This window comes from Eubalaena glacialis, chromosome 1 (genome assembly GCF_028564815.1).
Source record: "Eubalaena glacialis isolate mEubGla1 chromosome 1, mEubGla1.1.hap2.+ XY, whole genome shotgun sequence".
NCBI lineage: Eukaryota > Metazoa > Chordata > Mammalia > Artiodactyla > Balaenidae > Eubalaena > Eubalaena glacialis.
The window spans coordinates 105,737,986-105,758,080 of NC_083716.1; the positions used below are offsets into that span (position 1 = coordinate 105,737,986).

General features: G+C 36.5%; 1 protein-coding gene across 5 annotated transcripts in view; it reads left to right on the plus strand.

Moving 5' to 3' along the window:
- Window positions 1-20,095, plus strand: part of PTPN4 (protein tyrosine phosphatase non-receptor type 4) — a 205,013-nt gene that overhangs the window by 177,750 nt on the left and 7,168 nt on the right. For 3 of the 5 annotated variants that reach the window (XM_061182965.1, XM_061182968.1, XM_061182970.1), the window contains exons 25-26: window positions 2,655-2,803; window positions 3,982-4,117. In XM_061182965.1, the coding sequence (XP_061038948.1) occupies window positions 2,655-2,803; window positions 3,982-4,117 (285 nt within the window). Of the gene's footprint in view, window positions 1-2,654; window positions 2,804-3,981; window positions 4,118-10,216; window positions 10,403-20,095 lie in introns of those variants that run through there. The other 2 variants (XM_061182967.1, XM_061182969.1) reach the window with 1 other exon arrangement.

Sequence of the window (20,095 nt, forward strand, 5' to 3'; positions counted from 1 at the left end):
AGGCAGGGGGTCTGTTGTTAGGGCTGTTTTGTTTAAGGTGGAGGCTTTGACAGGTGAAAATGTTTTCAGTCTGAGTCCTAGTTACTAGAAATATTAAAAAATTGCTGAGCTATTTGCTTCAGTGGGATACTTCGGAATCTTATGAAGTGTATCCTCCTAGTATACTATTTCCGATTTCTGTAGGTAAATATGAATGATCCGTGAAAACATAGTCTAGGAAATAATACTGATTACTATTAATATTGTACTCTTCCTATTCATAAAAATTATACCAGGGGTGTTGGCTATAGATTTCTTCCTCCACGTAATATCGGTAAGGTATTGGAGTCCATCTGTAGAAATGGAAAGAACAATTGAAAGCTATCAAATTATTCCCCTTTTTTAAGAGTGGAAGAGAGCAGTTTCACAGTCTTCTCAGTATTAAGGAGGAAAAAGATCGTAGGCAGGACCTTCTGACCTCAGACAGATTATAGCTTTCAAATTGTTAAGTTTTTCTTACTGCTGCCTGGGTCACTCCACGTGGCTTCCAGAACAAAGCCAGAGTGGAAACTGATGAGGAAGCGACGGCTCAGTCACCCAGCTGGGAGATGTGTGGAGGGCAGCATGCACCTGTCCTGTTGGGCTGCCAGAGCCTGGACCAGCCACCTTGGGCAGAGGGGCAGTAGGGGCTTTGGGAGCTGAAGGCAGAAAGAAGTGATGCTAGAGAAGAGCAGACAGCACGGCATCCACGGCCAAGCCTTTGGAGACGAGACCACGTCTCCCCTGGCCCCCGCACAGGCCGCTGCCATCGCCGCACCCCTCCCCGAGGGTGATTACAGGAGTCCGGTGAGACAGGGCCTTACTGACCAGAAAGGGAAGGAGCGCCACGTTGTGGGGAAGGATCCTGGCACTGGATAAAGCTAAAGTTACAAGAAAATAAAGCTTTCAAAATCTTAAGGGCTAGAGATAGGAGAATGAATTTTGGGTTTGGGCGTGTACACTGTATAGCTCGTGGTTGTATGACGAGGCAAGCCAATAAGCTGGTTCTTCACTTTCCTAAATAGGCATGACAGATGAGCTTGTAGAGGGTTGCATCAGGTGATATGCGTATCCCATCGTTCTCCACCGGCAGATTATCCGTGGCAGTTGTATATATTTTAGTGGCTTTTCTTTGCAACGCTGAGTACCTCAGAACTATGCTAAGACACAAATTAGTTTCTAACGTTGGAGCCAATTATAATTGGGAAAATTAACTTGCTACCATCAATACGTGGGTAGATAGATGAATAGACAGATAAATGCCACCCCAAAACTTAATAAAATATGATTTTACCTTACCCATTCTTGTAGATTATTGGTACCGTTAATTTCTTTTGTTAACAATAATAGTCAAAGGTAATCTGTGCTAGATACCTTCAATTCATCTGAAAAATTAGTTATCAAATTAAACTGAGGTCTCTTTGGGAATTCTTCTCTCTTAATTAGCTTACTTTCATGTTCTTTTCTGGAAGCTCCATCTAATGTAAATGATAGTAACCAGATTTCATAGTGTTGAATGACTATAGCTACCAAGTATTGAGCATATGATTCCAAACAGCTGTGATTGGGCGCTTTGCAGGTCCTCTCACTGAATCCTTTTAACATAAGACTATCCCTCTGAGGTGTAGATGTCATTTCATTTTTCAGTTGGAGAAAGTAAGGCTTCTGAATTAGCATCTTAACTGGCAAAGTTGATGTTTGAGCCAAGATGTATAAATTCAGTACCTTACTTTCTTCATTATACCAACTTTTGGCTCCCCAAAGAGAATTAAGTCCTGATTGATTTTGTGTTTTTATGCTCTCCAGTTTTTAACCTACATTTATTTTGAGATTTTATTTTTCCTGATTTCCATAATTTCACTTGCATTTATCAATAAGTATTAGCCCAATTGTTCATTAAAAAAAAAATTTTTTTTTTTACCTTACCTTTTTTGCTCACCTAACGATTCTTTAGTTTTCTTTTAAACATTTTTCTGGGATCTTAATCTGTTTTTGCCTGTTTACTTGATTATCATCCTAAAAATACTCTACAAATACAGAAATTGAGTTGTAAGAAGAGTAATAATCCAAGTGACTGATACTTAAATGGGTACAGCTATTTCTGTAAAATGGTTTCTTTCCTTTTCCTTGAACTTTTGGATTTTATTGAGTTTATACATTACTTTTTTGGCGGGGGGAATGAGAGTGGTTTCTTTTGCTTTTCTTTTGGTTTTTTTAAAAAATATATTTATTTATTTATTTTTGGCTGCATTGGGTCTTCGTTGCTGTGCGCGGGCTTTTTCTAGGTGCAGCAAGGAGGGGCTACTCTTCGTTGCGGTGCACGGGCTTCTCATTGCAGTGGCTTCTCTTGTTGTGGAGCACGGGCTCTAGGCGCACGGGCTTCAGTAGTTGTGGCTCGCGGGCTCTAGAGCGCAGGCTCAGTAGTTGTGGCGCACAGGCTTAGTTGCTCCGCGGCATGTGGGATCTTCCCGGACCAGGGCTCGAGCCCGTGTCCCCTGCATTGGCAGGCAGATTCTTAACCACTGCGCCACCAGGGAAGTCTATTGCTTTTCTCCTAAAGTTAAAATGACATGAATATTTGTTTATATTTTAAGGATTATTTCTAAGTCAGGTGCATAATTTTTCATTATACGTAGAAAAATGAGAGTCGTCAACTCACTCAGATCCAGTATATAGCCTGGCCCGACCATGGGGTCCCTGACGATTCAAGCGACTTTCTGGATTTTGTTTGCCATGTACGAAATAAGAGGGCCGGCAAGGAAGAACCTATTGTTGTTCATTGCAGGTATTTTATTTTCTGTCTATTATGATTTGAGTAACTGACTAGATGTGTCATTTTTAAAAGGAAATACGTATTATATTTTGTCCTTCAGTTATGGTTGTCACTCTGATAGAACTTGAAGCTAGGCTCTGAAGGTAGAAGGCAAAGGGTATGTTTTAACAGATGATTGACAGAAATTTTATCATAAGTAAGAATAATACTTACCGCGCTGATTCTTAGCAGTTTGTCTTCTTCATAGTTATGTCTTAAAGTTAATGGTATCATAGATTTGATGAAATACAGCATTGCAGGAGCTAGGTTGCATCCTGAGGTTTGGATTTCCCGCTCCTGGCCCCTCCTAGGACGTTTGGTGAGCATCTCGCCTCCTTGGAGTGGCGCTGCCCAACCCTCTCAGGAGGGACCACTTCCAAGAGCTCCGGTGAGCGGCGGCTCACACCCTCCTTCCTTTCACACTGAGCCCTTCTGCCCTCAAGGGACCGGATACAATGCTCCAGCCTTGCAGAGATTAGGAGCCAGAAGTTATTTTCGCCTTATCCAAGTGGTTTATTCAGAGGATGTATTAAGATATCTCTTTATCCTTAAACTTTCCAGCACTTTTTAAGAGCAAACTTTCAAATCATCAAAACAGATTGTAGACCAAATATTGGAGAGGCAAAATGGCAGGAATGGTGGACACGTTTGGCTATTTCATATCCTTAGTTCCCAAGAGCTACTTTATCCACATTCACAGAGTACTTCACAAAGTTGTTCTTAACTATCTCAATGGTGAAGTTTAATGAAAATTAAATTTGGTTTTAAAAATTGATTTTTGAGTGTGTAAAATAGTTGTCTTTTGTACATTTATTAATGATTTATTATTGTAATTCTCTTATTTTGCATTTTAAAGCTGTTTCTCCAATAAGCTTCTATACCTTGTTCAGATTTTAAAAACTGAAATGTAACTTTTAAAATTGTATATTTGCAACTAACAGTGGGGGAGGGGTGGTTACAAACCATTTAATCTGTATTAAGTGACTTTTTTTTTTTTTGGTTTTCAAAATAGTTTCCAGTTGGCTTGCTACTTTTGTTAATATAAAACATTAAAGTCAAATTGTTCTTCTACTGTAATATTATTCAGTACAAAAGGCACAAGAAGTGTAACAGAATTGTATCAGACCTTGCCCCATATTTGTCTTTTTTAGTGCTGGGATTGGAAGAACCGGGGTTCTTATTACCATGGAAACAGCCATGTGTCTCATTGAATGCAATCAGCCAGTTTATCCACTAGATATTGTGAGAACAATGAGAGATCAACGAGCCATGATGATCCAAACTCCTGTAAGTACTACATACCTCATGTATGGGTGTGTATTCTCAACGTGATGGTTTTTGTTATCAGTATATATTTCAAACCATACTTTTCTCTTTTTAATTCTCTGCCAGGAGCTAATAACCCTAGCACAAGGGCCAGCAAATACTGCCGATGAGCCAAACTCGCCACTTGTGTTTATAAATAAAGTTTTATTGGAAACAGCCACAGTCATTTGTTTACATGTTGTCTATGGCTGCTTTCACATTACAGTAGCAGAGTTGAGAAGTGGCAGCAGGCACCATGTGATTGCAAAAATGAAAATATTTGCTATCTGGTCTTTTACAGAAAACGTTTGCCAACACCACCCTATCATGCTAGTTCTGGACTGCCTAAACAGGTGCAGAGGAGGAATGTGCCCTGGGTTACTTAGTCAAATGGAGTGCTGAGAACGATAGTGTCCCTAGGCTGGAGAATCTTGATAGACCTGCTTTCAGTGAAACAGCTGTGGGGAAATTGCCTTTCTTTTTTACATAAGAGCTTAAATTGCAACAACAAAAATCATCGACATTAAGCTACTAACTTACTATATTCTATACTGACTCTGAATTATGTTCCAAGAATCAAAAGAGGAATCATGGAATTTTAGAGTTAACACTAAGATTATTTTTTATATTAAGCCATTGTGAAATGTTAGCACTGTTGGTGGCATTAAGGTTACTGAAGTGAACTGACCTGTGTGATAAGTGCCTGTCATTTTTTTAGCTTTTAATTATGGAAAATTTCAAACATACACAAAAGCAGACAGTATAATGAACACTGTGTTGCCTACTCAGCCCCAACACTGGCCGTGGTGTTTCCTTCATACTGCCACCTGTTCTCCCCATATTTGAAGCAAACCCTACACATCGTATTGTTTTGTCCATACATATTTTAGTATGTCTCTCTAAAAGATAAGGAGTGTTTTTTTCTTCTAAACAAAACCACAAGACCGTTATCACACCAAAGTATAATTAACAATAATTCCCTAATATTAGCAATAGCCAGTATTCAGATTTCCAGTTGTCTCATATAAATCATGTCTTTTTAAACTTTAGAACAGCTTTATATAATTCACATGCCATAAAATTCACCCTTTTTAACAAGTGTACATTTCACTGTTTTCTTTTATATCATGGAGTTTGGCAACCATCATTGCTATCTAATTTTAGCACATTTTCATCACCCCAAAGAAGACACCCTGTACCCATTTTTCCCTGTTACCTTCCCCAAGCTTCCCCCAACCTAGCCGTAGGCAACCATTAATCTACTTTCTGTCTCTGTAGGTTTGCCTGTTCTGACCTTTCATGTGAATGGAATCATATAATTTGATCTTTCATAAATAATTGGCTTCTTTTAATTAGCATAATATTAAAAGGTATATACATTCTGTAGCATATATCAGTACTTCATTCCTTATTCATTGAATAGATACACATTCATCTGTTGATGGAAATTTAGATTGTTTCCACTTTTTGACTCTTATGAATAATGATGCCATAAGCATTTGTGTATATGTTTTTGTTTGGAAATGTTTTCATTTCTCTTGGGTATATACCCAGGAGTGGAATTGCTGGGTCATATGGTAACTCTGTTTAACCTTTTGAGGAACCATCAGACTGTTTTCCTAAGCAGCTGCGCCATTTTGCAGTCCCCTGGCAGTGTGTGAGGGTTTCATTTTCTCCACATCATTGTCATCACTTGTCATTATCTTTCTTTTATTTTAGCCTTCCTAATGAATATAAAGTGGTATCTTGTGGTATATAAAGTGGTATCTTGTGGTTTTGATTTGCATTTCCGTAATAACTAATGATATCAAGCATCTTTTCATGTGGCCATTTATTTGTATACCTTCTTTCGAGAACTGTCCAGATCTTTTGCCTGTTTTTCAATTTGTTTTTTCGTTTTATTGTTGAATTGTAAGAGTTCTTTATATTTTCTAAAAACAAGTCTCTTATAGTTCTATGGTTTGCAAATGTTTTCGTTTATGCTATTCTTTCACTTTCTTGATTAAGTCATTTGAAGCACAAAAGTTTTTAATTTTGATTACATCCAGTTTTGTTTGTTTTGTTTTTAATCACATACACTTTTTTTGGTGTCATAGCTAAGAAATCATTGCCTAACTTAAGGTCACAAAGATTTATTCCTGTTTTTTCTTCCAAGAGTTTTATAGTTTAGCTGTCACATTTAAATGTCAGATCCATTTTGAGTTCATATCTGCATGTGGTGTGAGGTAGGAGTCTACCTTCATTCTTCTGCATGTGTATCTCCAGTTGTCTCAGCCCCATTTGTTGAAAAGACTGTTCTTTCCCCATGAATTGTCTCTGGGTCCCTTGACCGCAAATGTAAAGGTTTATTTCTGGACTTTCAGTTGTATTCCATTGATTTATATGTCTGTTCTTATGTTAATACCACACTGTATTGATTACTATAAATTTGTAATAAAATTTGAAGTCAGGAAATCTGTATCTTGCAACTCTGTTCTTCTTTTTCAAGATTGTTTTGGCTACTCTGGGTCCCTTGCATTTCCATATGAATTTTAGAATCAGTTTGTCCTCTCTGCAAAAAAAGCAAGACAGGGATTGCATTAAATCTATAGATCATTTTGGGGAGTGTTGCCATCTTAATGATATTCCGTCTTCAAAAGCATGAACACAAAATGTCTTTCCATTTATTTATGTCTTCATTAATTTCTTTCAACAGTGTTTTGTATTGCACAGTCTTATCATTCTTTTGTTAAATGTATTCTTAAGTTTTTTTTAGTCTTTTTGGTCCTATTGTAAGTGGACTTGTTTTCTTGATTACATTTTAGGACTATTCGTTGCTTGGATATAGAAATAAAACTGATTTTGCATATTGATCATGTATCCTGCAATCTTGCTAAAGTCATTTATTAACTCTAATAATTTTCTGTATGCATGAAAGTAGATTCCTTAGGATTCTCTATATACAGATCATGTCATTTGCAAATAGAGATAGTTTACTTCTTCCTTTCCAGTATAGATGCCTTGGTTTTCTTTTCACCTTTCCTGGCCCTGGCCAGAATCTCCAGTATAGTGTTAAATAGAAATGGTGAAACCAGACATCCTTGTCTTGTTCCAGGTCTTAAGGGACAGTTTTCTGTTTTTCACCAGTAAGTACTATAAGGTTAGCATGGATTTTTCATTAATGCCTTTTATGAAGTTGAGAAAGTTCCCTCCCTTACTAGTTTGTTGAGTGTTCTCATGATGAAAGGGTGTTCAGTTTTGTCAAGTGCTTTTTCTGTATCTACTGAGATGATCATGTAGTTTGTGTCTTTTATTGTATTAACATAATGTATTAGATTGATTGATTTTGGGGTGTTAAACTAACCTTGCATTCCTGAGATAAATCTTACTTAGACATGGTGTTTAATTCTTTTTATATGTTGCTTGATTTGATTTGCTAGTATTTTCTTGAGGTTTCTATATCTATATCCACACATAATAGATTTTTTACTTTTAATTGTAGTAAAATACAAAACGTAAAATTTACCATCTCGGCCGTTTTTAAGTGTACAGTTCAGTAGTATTAAGTATATTCACACTGTTGTATAACCAATCTGTAGAACTTTTTCATCTTGCAAAACTAAAACTCTATAGCCATTAAATCCATTTTTCTCTCCCCCAGCCCCCGGCACCCACCATTCTATTTTCTGTTGCTGTGAATTTGACTGCTCCAGATACATCATAAAAGTGGAATCACACAGTTTTTGTCTTTTGTGACTGTCTTATTTCACTGAGCATAGTGTCCTCAAGAGTCACCCATGTTGTAGCATGTGTCAGAATTTCCTTTCTTTTTAAGGCTGAAAAAAATACTTCCTTGTGTGTATATACCACATTTTGCTTATCCTTTCATCTGTTGATGGACATTTGGTTTATTCCCACATTTAGGTTATTGTTGAATATTGTTGCTGTGAACATGGATGTATAAATACGTCTTTTAGACAGTGCTTTCAATCTTTTCAGATATATATCCGCAAGTCAGATTGCTGGATCATATCATACGTAATGAGTTTTTGTTTCTGTTCTCACAGTTTGTGTAACGTCAGGATTCGAATATGGCCCACACATTTTGATTGGTCTGTGTGTCTCCTAAACCTCTTTTAATCTGTGTCTTCCTCCTATGTCTCTCTTCTTTCTTCTTGCAATTTATTCGATGAACAAAACAGATGGTTTGTGCTACTTGTTCTCCCATAGTCTGGATTTTGCTGATTGTGTTCTCAAGATGGTGTTCTCCGTCTTTTCCAGAACTGGTAAATGGATCTGTAGGTTGCAGCAGCTTCCTTCAGGGGGTACATGATGTCTGTGTCTTCCTTTTTGTGATGTTAGCAGCCTTGGGTGATCAATGTCTGCATCATTAATTCATTGGGCTTGCAAAATGACGATATTCTGTCATCCCTTTTTTATTTATTAGTTGGAATACTTCTTTAAAGAGAAACTTCTCATCTGCTGTTTGGTTAACCAGTGGTACAGTCTGTATAGGAAAGACAAGATAAACACTTGATGCTTTCCCTTTATTTATAAGTTTTCAATATAATGAGTTGGTTCATTGGCCTCTCCAGGGTTGGTTCGTTCCCATTTCCTTGGGGCCAATTCTTGGAATTGTGGCAGCTTAGGTCATGGCTACAGCCTGGTCATCATGTAGTTCACTCCTTCCACCTGGTGGGGGTTTCAGTATCTATAAGGCAGCTCGCAGGACATGGCTCAGAATATGATCTATAGCCCTTGAGGAGGAACTGAAGGTCCTTGATTCTGCTTAATGACTATATTATTATTCAGTCGCCTTTGACTGTTTTCCTTTGTTTCTGCATTTTCTCATTTCTCTGATTAAACTTACTCTTTGGCTGAAATTTTTCCACAGACAAAAGGCAGGCTGAGGACATGGGGGGCATAGACCATAGGGCCCTGCTCTGTTTCAGGGCTTCCAATACAGACTCAGACCACAGTGTTTTCACTTACATTTTCTGCTTATATCTTTGTCCCTTTTCTTCTTTAACAAGAATGCTGGTTCTCTACAATACCAGAAATGAAAGACTTAGCATATCACAAGTCCTCATTTGTTTTATTCCACATTACCCAACAGCCGTCTCAGAATAACAAAACTAACACTACCAACAGTATCGTTACCAAAAAGAATTTTCAGTTCTTTTTGCTTTGGGATATATATTCTACAGAGATACATAGTTAAATTACTGTTTCAAAGTCCTTTGAAATAGCTCCTCTGTATGTGGTTATGCCATCAACTAGATACATACATTGATATGTTTTATATTTTCAATTTATAGAGGCTTTTAAAATTAATGTTTTAATTATGGAGTATCTTTGCATGGTTCCAAAGTAAAATCTATAAAAGAAGGAATTATATTCTCTATCTCTCTCCTTCACCCTGTTCACTCCTTTCCTTATAGGAAACCATTTTTTTATGATTTATCCTTCCCTTGCTTTTTTCTTAACATACATTTTGAGATAGTACATATTTGTATTCCCCCCCGTTCTCTTATAAAGATAATATATTGTATGCACTTTTCTCTGCCTTGCTTTTTTTACTTAACAAAATATTCTGGAACCAGTCTGTAGCAGTCTGTAGACTTCTTTTCCTTTTCCCCCCGTTTCATAGCACCGCACTTTGAGGATGTACCAGATCACTCACCCAGTCCTTTACTGAGGACGATCTGAATTGTTGCTGCTTTTTTGTCATTATAAGTAATTCCACAGTGAATAGCCTCATTTCTGAATAAATATTTTAATTTCTTTTTCTAGTTTACCTTCTAGATAGATTCCTAGAAGTGGGATTGCTGGGTCAATAGGTAAATTAATGTAATTTTGTTAGGTGATGCCAATTGTCCGTGCATAGGGATTGTAGTATTTAACATTACTACGAGCAACGTATGAGTGAGTTTTGCCGGCAAAATATGCTGTCAAACTTTTTTTGCCAGTCTCTTGGTGAAAAATGGTATCTGTGCAATTTTACTTTGTATTTCTTGTATAAGCAAGCCAAGTGAGATGTTTGTCTATCTTTGTTTTCTAGTTTTTCTGATCAATTCTATTTTTTTATATTTTATTTTTCAGAGTCAATACAGATTTGTATGTGAAGCTATTTTGAAAGTTTATGAAGAAGGATTTGTTAAACCTTTAACGACATCATCAAATAAATAAGAAAGCAAAGGTCTGGGATATGTGTTGGAAAACTGCTTTCCATTATAGTCACTGTGCCATAATACTGCTTGCAGGAAATGGCATCTAAACAGACAAAAAAAAAAAAAAAAATGAAGAACTAACAAAAACTGAAAACTTCAGCACTGTTGCACTTTATGTTTCAAAAAAGAGTCACTCTCTCAAAATCTGGAATTCATGTGTTTGAAGACTCTTTCATGCTTTGCTCGGAACAAATAGTGAATAACTGAGTATGTTCAGGGTAATTTACGGAATCTTGTGGTGGTGCCATGCAGTCCCCTTCTGGTAGAATTGCCACAAACAAGGCTCAGAATTCTCATCGTCTCTGTTGTACACCTGTATCTTGAAAGCAAAAAGAAGTCAACATCAGGAGTCAGCTCTGGTGTTTCCCAGTGATTCATGTTCTTACTATACTGGTTACCAGATGTTACTTTTTAAATGTTAGCAATATCATTCTCAATATTAGCCAATACACTGCCTATGGATGCAGCACATCTTTCCCTACACTTCCCCCCATAGAGACCTGCTGTTTGGAAGAAGAAAGGTGGAATTTGCTTCTCCCAGGAAATGCTGCACATTGTCCATTTACCAGCATCTTATAGAAAGTATAAATAAGAATCTACAAATTTTCTTGAATTTAATTAACTTATATTTATCATAAGGTTGGCTTATTCCAAATCATGTGATTTCACATACTTGATGTAAAGGAATGCATGCATTGTGTCTTAACCCCTTAAGTGCCTTGAGACGTCTTTGTATGTCTAATGAAAAGGCACTCCTTTGACCCCACTAGGAGGTATGTATGTATATTGTACATTTACAGTTTTATGCATTTTGAATCAGTTCACATTTTTTAAAATAGCTTCTCGTATTGAGAGTTATGCAGTCAAAGAAGAGTAATGAAATTCTATTTCTTACTCAATTCCTGTATTTTGCCACAAGAAGCCAAGATAATTTGTGTTCTACTGAGTGAATGCTCTGCTGCTATGGAATTATTCAAAACCTGCACATTCCTTTCCTGAGGGACAGGGGTTACAGTTTAGCAGCTGAAGTTAAAAGATGCTTTATTCTTCAAATTTCTTATTTATTTTATCCCTAACTTTAGAAATAGCATCTACTATACACATTAAAGTTAAACATATGGATACTCTAAACTAAAGTTAGAGCAGCTAATTGTGACTTGTTTCTATCACTAAGTAAATGATCAGCATTCATTTCAGTTCTTACCAAGCTTTGTTCACACTGGTCTGTTGGTTGGGAGACCACAAACGAGGGATGAAACGTCATTGAGTGTTTCTAATTGTAATCCCTCAATAGCTGAAATGAGGGCTTTCTTGTCATTTTTGTGTACAATTAAATTGCTCCAGTTTATATATACTTATTAAGTTATAAGCATGTTAATATGGAGAGTTTTGATTGTCCAGCCTGATGAAGGACCTGCTTCCCTTTAAGGATGTGTATATTCTCCTCTTGAGGTTTTTTAATTTTTAAGTCCTCAGAGAGATAGAACTTTGAAATTGCCCAATTTTAATATAAGTGGAAATTTTCTCAGCTATGGAAATGTTATATTACACAATTACTTTCTATGGATTATGGTTAAAATAGATTCACTTACTAGTGGTTTCTGAATATTTGTGTATAGTCTTGATAAAATTTACAGTTGAATGGTAGATATTTTGGAATGTCATTTAGTATGAGCGGGAGAATGTACATTTTTAAATCTTCAGTATAATCTAAATGATGTTATTTCAAATATTCAAAATCCATAATAGTTAATTTTAGGAAGTTAAGTCCTAAACATTAATAGCCAAGATACCAAATACATTATTATATTAAAATATTTTACCTTTTTTTAAAGAGAAAAGTAAGCATGACCTTTATGTCAAAGAGAAATTCTTGTATCTATTTCTGAATTTCACAGTCAAGACAGTGTAAGATAGTAAATAACTCCGTACAGTCTTTCTTGAACATTCCACTCTTTGCCAGCAGATAGATGTGATTCAGGCTGCTGTACGACATCATGGTAAGTTGAAAAGTGAAAGAATAAAATGTCAGGGATCTAAGAATTAATAACTGTTTTGGCAGTAGTTTTTCACCTGAATTAAAAAGAAAACCTATCCTAACTATATGGACAGAATATGACAACCATAGATAAAAAGATAAAGTTATATAGACATAAACAGATAAATGTCATGGTTAGCATGTTCTTTGATTTAGGGCTCTGTTTACACTTCTGAGAGTAGCTCTAATAATTTGTTGGCAGTGAGCACTTCTGCCTTTTTAAATCATTAATGACAGGCTTGTGGGATCTTAGTTTCCCGACAAGGGATCAAACCCTCGCCCCCTGCAGTGGAAGCGCCGAGTCCTAACCACTGGACGGCCAGGGAAGTCCCTGCCTGAGAATGTTTTTAATCTGTTCGTCAATCTAAATAGGGTTCTAGGAATAATCCCAGCTTTCATACACCAAGTAGTTCTAGATTCCACTCATATCAATGTAATAGTGTGTACAAAATGCCAGATTTCTTGTATCTAAACTACCCTCCCCCTCCAGCGGCCAGTTCTCCCCCCCCCCACCCTCCTGCAACACACACACACACACACACACACTCAAGAAATCAGTGCTGACTGTTATTCTCACAACTGGAAATAGGTATTGGTGAATCAAGGGGCTTTTGTAAATGCTAAGAAATGTTTGTAAAAACCTTTCCTCTCTGATTTAGGATGGTTTTACCAGGTTCATTTTAGGTCTTATACTGAACATCTGGTTTGTGTCAGCATTGTGTACATAGGTTGAGGAATATTTTGGAATAGACCGCATTCACAAGAGGCATACCTGGTAGTATTTGTTAAACCAGTGCATACATCCAAAACCGAGGCGGAGTAAATAGCATAAGCAACCCTTTCCTTTGTGCGGCCTGCCCAGCACAAGTGGGGGGCGTTGACCATGTTGGTTAAGAGTAAAGAGAAAATTTACAGATTAAAAACTGACTTCAAGTGTGTAAGCTATGTTAAGCCATTAAGACAGGTGCTTGAAGGTTTCAAGTGCTAATATATACATGTAGAGATGCTTTTGTGCGATGATGGCATGTGTTGTTTCTCAAAGGCTAATACTAACAAACAGGGGTAAAGGATTGTGGTACCTGTAGAGTTGTGTATAATCTGTTGGCAGGTCTGACCAGGTCTGACCAGGTATTGGAACAAAGGCCTCCCGTCTACACCACAAGTACTACAACCTGAGCGCTGAAAGAAACTTGAAAGATTTTATCCAGTCTCACCTTCTATTCTTATAGGCAACGTATGTGAATATCGTAAATTCTTGTGAAGTTTAGTCTGTTTCAGTTCAAGAGTTATACTCAGGCAGTGTTTTTACTTAATAACTTGATGACCTTAGAAGATGTCATTTAATTTAGAGAACAAGTAGGCTTTAAAAAGCAATCCTAATTAGGGCCCCAACTCTGCTTGTCATGCTTCCCTGATAAACAGTAGCTTCTGTCAAGTATTTAGGCTGATACACATGCAGTGTGAAAACATTCTGAAATGCAAATTAGAGGTCTAATTTTTAAAAGCACTTAAAACATAGAACTAAGATTTAGAATGTATGTCCACTTATAATTAAATAATTTATGTTCATAATGTGAACGTGCAGTAGAAATAAAGCATTACTTGTTTTATAATCTTATCGGGAAGGGAGAAGGAAACAAGAATTTTTAACAATGTTCTATTTAATATCCGTGTTTTGAATATTTAAAGGTATTCTGATGGTAAGATTGCCAAAGTAGTTTTGAATTCATAAAAATTATTTATGCCACAATAATGTGGGATATGTTTACACCTCTTTTATTTTGTAGTAATTATTTTGTAGTTTAGGTGAATTTGCATTTAAGTCACTTACATTAAGGTAAATATTTGTTGAAACAAACATCTTTTAATAATAAGAGGAGAGAGATAAATTATGCCACGGCTTTCTTGTATGTAAGCTGCCATATCAACAAAGTAACTATATTAACACAGCTTACTTCCCACGTTTGCTTCAGCTAGCCAACCACAATTTCTGCAACCATTTTTTTTTTTTCTGGTGTTTTCCTCTAAGTAAAATACCTATGTTTTTAAAACCCACTGGATTAATTTTATCAAATATCAGAATTACTGATCTGTTGGCAAAGATTTATTGGGGTCTCTGTGATCACAACACAGCTTGTAGCAACTGTTTTATAAAGTTTTTAGAGAATTGTATAGCTCCAAAGGAATTTGTATAATAACAAAACTTATTTGAGGGCTAACTGCGAATAGATAATTTCAGCAATTTTATAGAGAGCCCATGAAATTAATCCCTAAATTGTACTTTTCGGGTTTAACTTACTTTACAAAATCTGCAACTATTTTCAACACAATGTTTTATTACACACAGACTTCATTTATTCTCAGCAGCAATTCCTACAATAAGCCTTTCAATGTTATCAAAAACAAGCCCTATTTCAGTGAGAAATTAGACATTTTATTTTTATAATCTGGGTGAAATTGTTGTGGGTAGACACCAAATAGTTATTTCTGTTTCCATATCTAAATTTGCTGCTACTTATTTGTATGTTTTTCTACTGCAGTTTACTGTTGGTTTCTAAAGCTTCCTAGTCATTGTTACCTTTATTGTAGTAATCCAAGCTAAATGGGCAGCCAGAGGTAGAATCCACCAGGGTACCATCCATCAACATTGACTAGGTAGGGTTCAGCGCATAAATAAGTAAACCAATTTTTTTTTTTTAACTTACAAAGTGAAAGGTATTAGCAATATTGCAAGTTAAAGACTACAATTTTAGGAGGAGGTTCTAATGTTTAGCTTCCTGAAACCTTTTAAAATTTCCAATACAGGAATGAAAATGTTTGAAAGCCTTGTAAATGCTCGTAGAAGTTTCAGTTAAACACTGTAGAATTTTCCTACCTATTGTTGTATAAATGATATAGAAAATATTTTTCTATGGACAAAAGACTGAAAATGTTAACTTCTTTTGCTTCATTGTTTGAAAAGGAAAAAATGATATTTGTATGTCTTTCGTGCTGTAAAGAAATGAATGTATCTTTCAAATGTTATTAGAATTAAGACTTGATTCTAAGGATACTCTTTGTTTAAAAAAAAAGTTAGCAAGGGATTGAAAAGGAAAGGAAGAGTGTTTTCTACTTCATTATACAAAATGCAATTTTAGAAGAAAAATGTAATTTTCTTTATAAATAAGAGCAATCATTATTGAAGTATATTTCAATATTTCAAATACCTTCTTTTTCACTTTGCTTTGTGTTAACTTTAGAAGAGAAATTTTCAAAAAAATGTGTGCATACTGTTTTTAAGTGTAAAATAATTGAATTTTAGACTTCTGGAGTGTGTAGGGGTACATGTGTTTGAGGGTAAGCGTTCGGCTCCATGCGTTTACCGTGAAGGAAAGTTCTCAGGCTTTGTCACTGTGCCAGCCACAAATGAGGACAGCATTCTGAGCGTGTGACTTCGGTGAAGCCAGAAAACCGTGCCTAAGTGTCACCACAGTAAATATGTGCAGAGGCCCTGACAAATAAATAGTTTGCTTTCTGTTCTCAGTATCTTGGACAGGTAAGACCACTGAGCCCAACTCTGACGTGTAGCAGTGGTGTCTTATATGGTTAAGGGTTTATTAATTTAGCTGAACAGAAGATGGAAAAAGCCCTACATTTTAAACCAACAGGCATAATTTGTTCAACAATTTCTTTGAAAGGTAGTATTTATTATTCATCACTCACTAAGCTTGGCTCAGTGGGGCCTTTGTTATGTTGACTCCTACTTCCATCCCTCCAACTTAAAAAAAAATTATTAATCTCCCTTTACGGTAGAGTCTTTGTGAAGTAAAGTAATCTTTTCCTTCATTGACTTTTGTTACAGTTGTTGAAGGATTAATATCAGGCCCCCTCAACCCTGAGAGTTTCCAAAATTTAGCAAATACTTCTGATAATCTTAACTAAAATGTCACATTGCTACATGAAGTTACCACCATGAAGCCATCAAGGAGACTCAGCCCTACTTACGATCTTAGACTGAAAGAGGTGCTGATTTGTGGTTTCACTAAATCCACTGTAGTGACACTTGAACCCGTTTTACGTTTTATTGAAAGAAGCTTTTTCGTTTCTACTCCTGAATTGTAGTGTTCCAGTTTTTTGCCTTCCTGAGCAGGAAAATTTCAACCCAGTTCTGGGAGTCTCTGGCACTCGTCTTTTCCCACCCTTCAGTTAGTTGACAAGATTATTCATGCTTTCTTGTGTTCTGTAGAGTAGGTCAGATTTCAATGCTGAAATTGATTTCTTGAATTTCAAACAGCACTTTATTTCATGCTTACTACTGACTTAATTTATACATATAAAGGTAAAATTTATCCCAGGAGTTTTGTAAATATGGAAAAATACAATGGATTAGCATGTAGAACTCATTGGATTGGACCCAAGTTTAAATGCTTTACCATGATCTCTTGATCATTTGATATTTAAAAGGTAACTTGTGTGATTTTAGCTTTGCCACTTTTTTGTAGTTTATTTAGTACAATAAAGGCTCTTGCTGGACTCTGAGTTCTCTCAGCTAGCTCCAGCCAAGTTGGGTTCACTATAATCATTCTGCTTTGCATTTCTGTACATTACTTGAACACCTGGAAACCCGTCTGTTTGGTTTTGAGTTGTATTAGGCATTAAGTCAGTGCTTCACCACCAGTAAGTTGAAGGGGGCAAAGTCCTGACACTTCGTATACATGTTGAGGGGCAGGATTTAAGAGACTAGAAGTTTACATGAAGCTGTTTTCGTTTTCTGTCATTAGAATATTTCTGCTTTTAGGCAAATAAAAGCTGTCCAGCCGGTGTTCCTGCAGCACCAGGGAGCTGCAGTTACAATCCATACGGTAATCTTTTCAAATAAGAAACGCTAGTCTTTATTTTCTACAGTGTAGGCTCGATTTTAGGACAGATAGTTTACTATACACTCATCAAGGATATTTTTAAGTAGCAGTTTTAAAAATACTTCTATGTAGAGGCTGTTTTAATTTGGGAATTTTTTTTTCTTGTAACAGGTGCTATATGTAAATATGAAGGGCAAAAAGTCATTTAGTTAAAAGTCTAGTTTATTTCCTAATTAAATTATGATTTTACATATTTGCTGCCATTTCACGTTTGATTATACTGAACTAAATGGAATTAGCCCCTTAATTTTTTAAATTCTCTTTCCCTGTTTCACAAAAGTATCTCTTTCCATATGGTTTCCCATAGTTAGGAGACAAAGAAGCTTAGGGTTCACTTAAAATGTTTAAGCTTGAATTTGGTCAACACTGGATAATTTGAAATCATCACTATGCATTTGTCACTGCAGCTTACTGTGTGCTTGAAAGGCTTTGTGGATTTTTCTTAATTTCAGTGAAAAATCAGAATTCCTGCAATGAGTTTCATGTAAAAAAAACTATGAATACTAACAGCAAACAGGATAAAAATGCTGATTTGCATTAAAACTGTTTTAACCCTAAGAGCAGTTTATGTCATGTGAAATGCTATTATTATACATATTTTGTTGGCCATAATTCATTTTGATTGAGAACTAGTTGTTCAGGTTCAAACGTGAAAAAACTCTAGCTGTGACTTTAAATTGTTCAACTGCAAAATAAAGATGTGCTTTAGTAATTTAAGTATAGGAGTTTTGAAGATTATTTTATGGGAGTTTTTGTTGTTGGGCTTTTCAAACAATGGTTAGTTTTTTTCATTAGTGGGTGATTATAAGAGACTAGGATAATGCTAAATGCAAAATTTATTTCTAGAATTACTCACACAGTGGCTGTGTTTGGGGGTGGGTGGGTCAGTCAGGAACTAAAAGGGATTTAGAAGATTAAAGAATGTCTGATGAGAAGCTCTTCCTTCACTGTGGCCACTGCTGGATTCCTCTTCTCCCAGCCCCAGCCTCTCTACTCCGGTATTCCTACCCTGAGACCTTGTCAGTCAAAGTAAAGGACCTCTCTTCATGTGTCTGAAGCCCACTTGCCTTATACCTTCCCCAAGAGCAGTTAGGTATGCCGTTTGTCATCTGTAAGAAAATTTCTTGGAGAAAATAATATTTAATTTTGTATCTAGAAATAAGAAGGCAAAAGTAAATGCCATGCCTCTTTTCTTATGTACGTGATACTACAAACAGTATAAGGAAGACTCAGGAGGAGTTGTGAAAACCTCTTTCCCATGCCCCGCCCCTAAGAATAGTACCCCTCAAACCAATGGCAACCTTAAATTTCGTGTCTTCTAGGGGAAAATATTGCACAAGCATTTGCGTGTACATACACGTTTTGTTAAGGCCAAAGGGATTGTACAATATATTCTGCAGCTTGCTTTTTCATCTTGGAAGTATATGCATACCAACACACTCAGATCTACCTCATTCTTTTGACTCACAGCGTTGACCTCCATCATACGGATGGATATGCCGTAATGTAATTTCTTTTTTTTTAATTTATTTAATTAATTTATTTTTAGCTGCATTGGGTCTTCGTTGCCGCGTGCGGGCTTTCTCTAGTTGTGGAGAGCGGAGGCTACTCTTCGTCGTGGTGTGTGGGCTTCTCACTGCAGTGGCTTCTCTTGTTGCGGAGCACGGGCTCTAGGCACACGGGCTTCAGTAGTTGTGACTCGCAGGCTCTAGAGTGCAGGCTCAGTAGTTGTGGCTCGTGGGCTCTAGAGCGCAGGTTCAGTAATTGTGGCGCACGGGCTTAGCTGCTCCGCGGCACATGGGATCTTCCTGGACCAGGGATCGAACCCCGTGTCCCCTGCATTGGCAGGCAGACTCTCAACCACTGCGCCACCAGGGAAGTCCCCGTAATGTAATTTCTTGATGGACATTTGTTTCCAGTTTATACTCTAGAAACAACGCTGCAGTGAGCATCCTCGTGCAAATATTTTCACTAATCACTGCAAGTCTACACACAGGGTCAGTTTCTAGCAGGAGGATTGCTAAGCATTGGGCACCTGCATTTTTAAATGTGAATAGTTGCTCTCAGAGAAGATTATATCACTTTGTGCTTCCACCAAACATATAAGAATGTCTGTTTCCCCACATTCTGATTAGGACTGATATCAAACTTCATTTATTTGCTCATCTCATGAAAGAAATATTTTGACATACAATTTATTTATAAAGAGGTTGGATAGATTTTCATATCTTTATTGATCTCTTATATTTCTTGTTCTCTAAATTCCATATCGATATCCTTTGCTCACTTTTACATCAGGTTGTTTAATGTTTTATTTATATGAGATGTTGGAAGTTAGTCATTTGACAGTCATACGTGTTGCAAAACCTGTTTCATATGGTGTTCTTTGTCTTTTGACTATTCTTATTTGGGACTGGGGGGTATGATGATATTTTTAATACTTTTATAAAACAAATGTATCAATCTGCACCTTTAAGACTTCTGACTTTGGAGCATACTTGCAAAAGCTTTACTCTAATTCCTATTAACATTCTATCTGTGACTGAAGCTTTCTTAACCACCATCCAAATAACCTACTCAGTATACTGGCACTCTGCTCTCTGCCCTTGCCCCCCGCTCGCCACCACTGACCGCTCTTAATTATGCCAGAGTTCTGCTAGTTCCACCAAGTACCTTGTAAGCTCACTAAAACCAGCTGTGTTTATTTGCTAACCTACATATGCAAATTTACTTATCTTCATTATATCATTTAATTAATTATATGTTACATAAGCCAATGAAATGTGCGTGTGAAAAGAAAAAGGGTAGCGTTTTT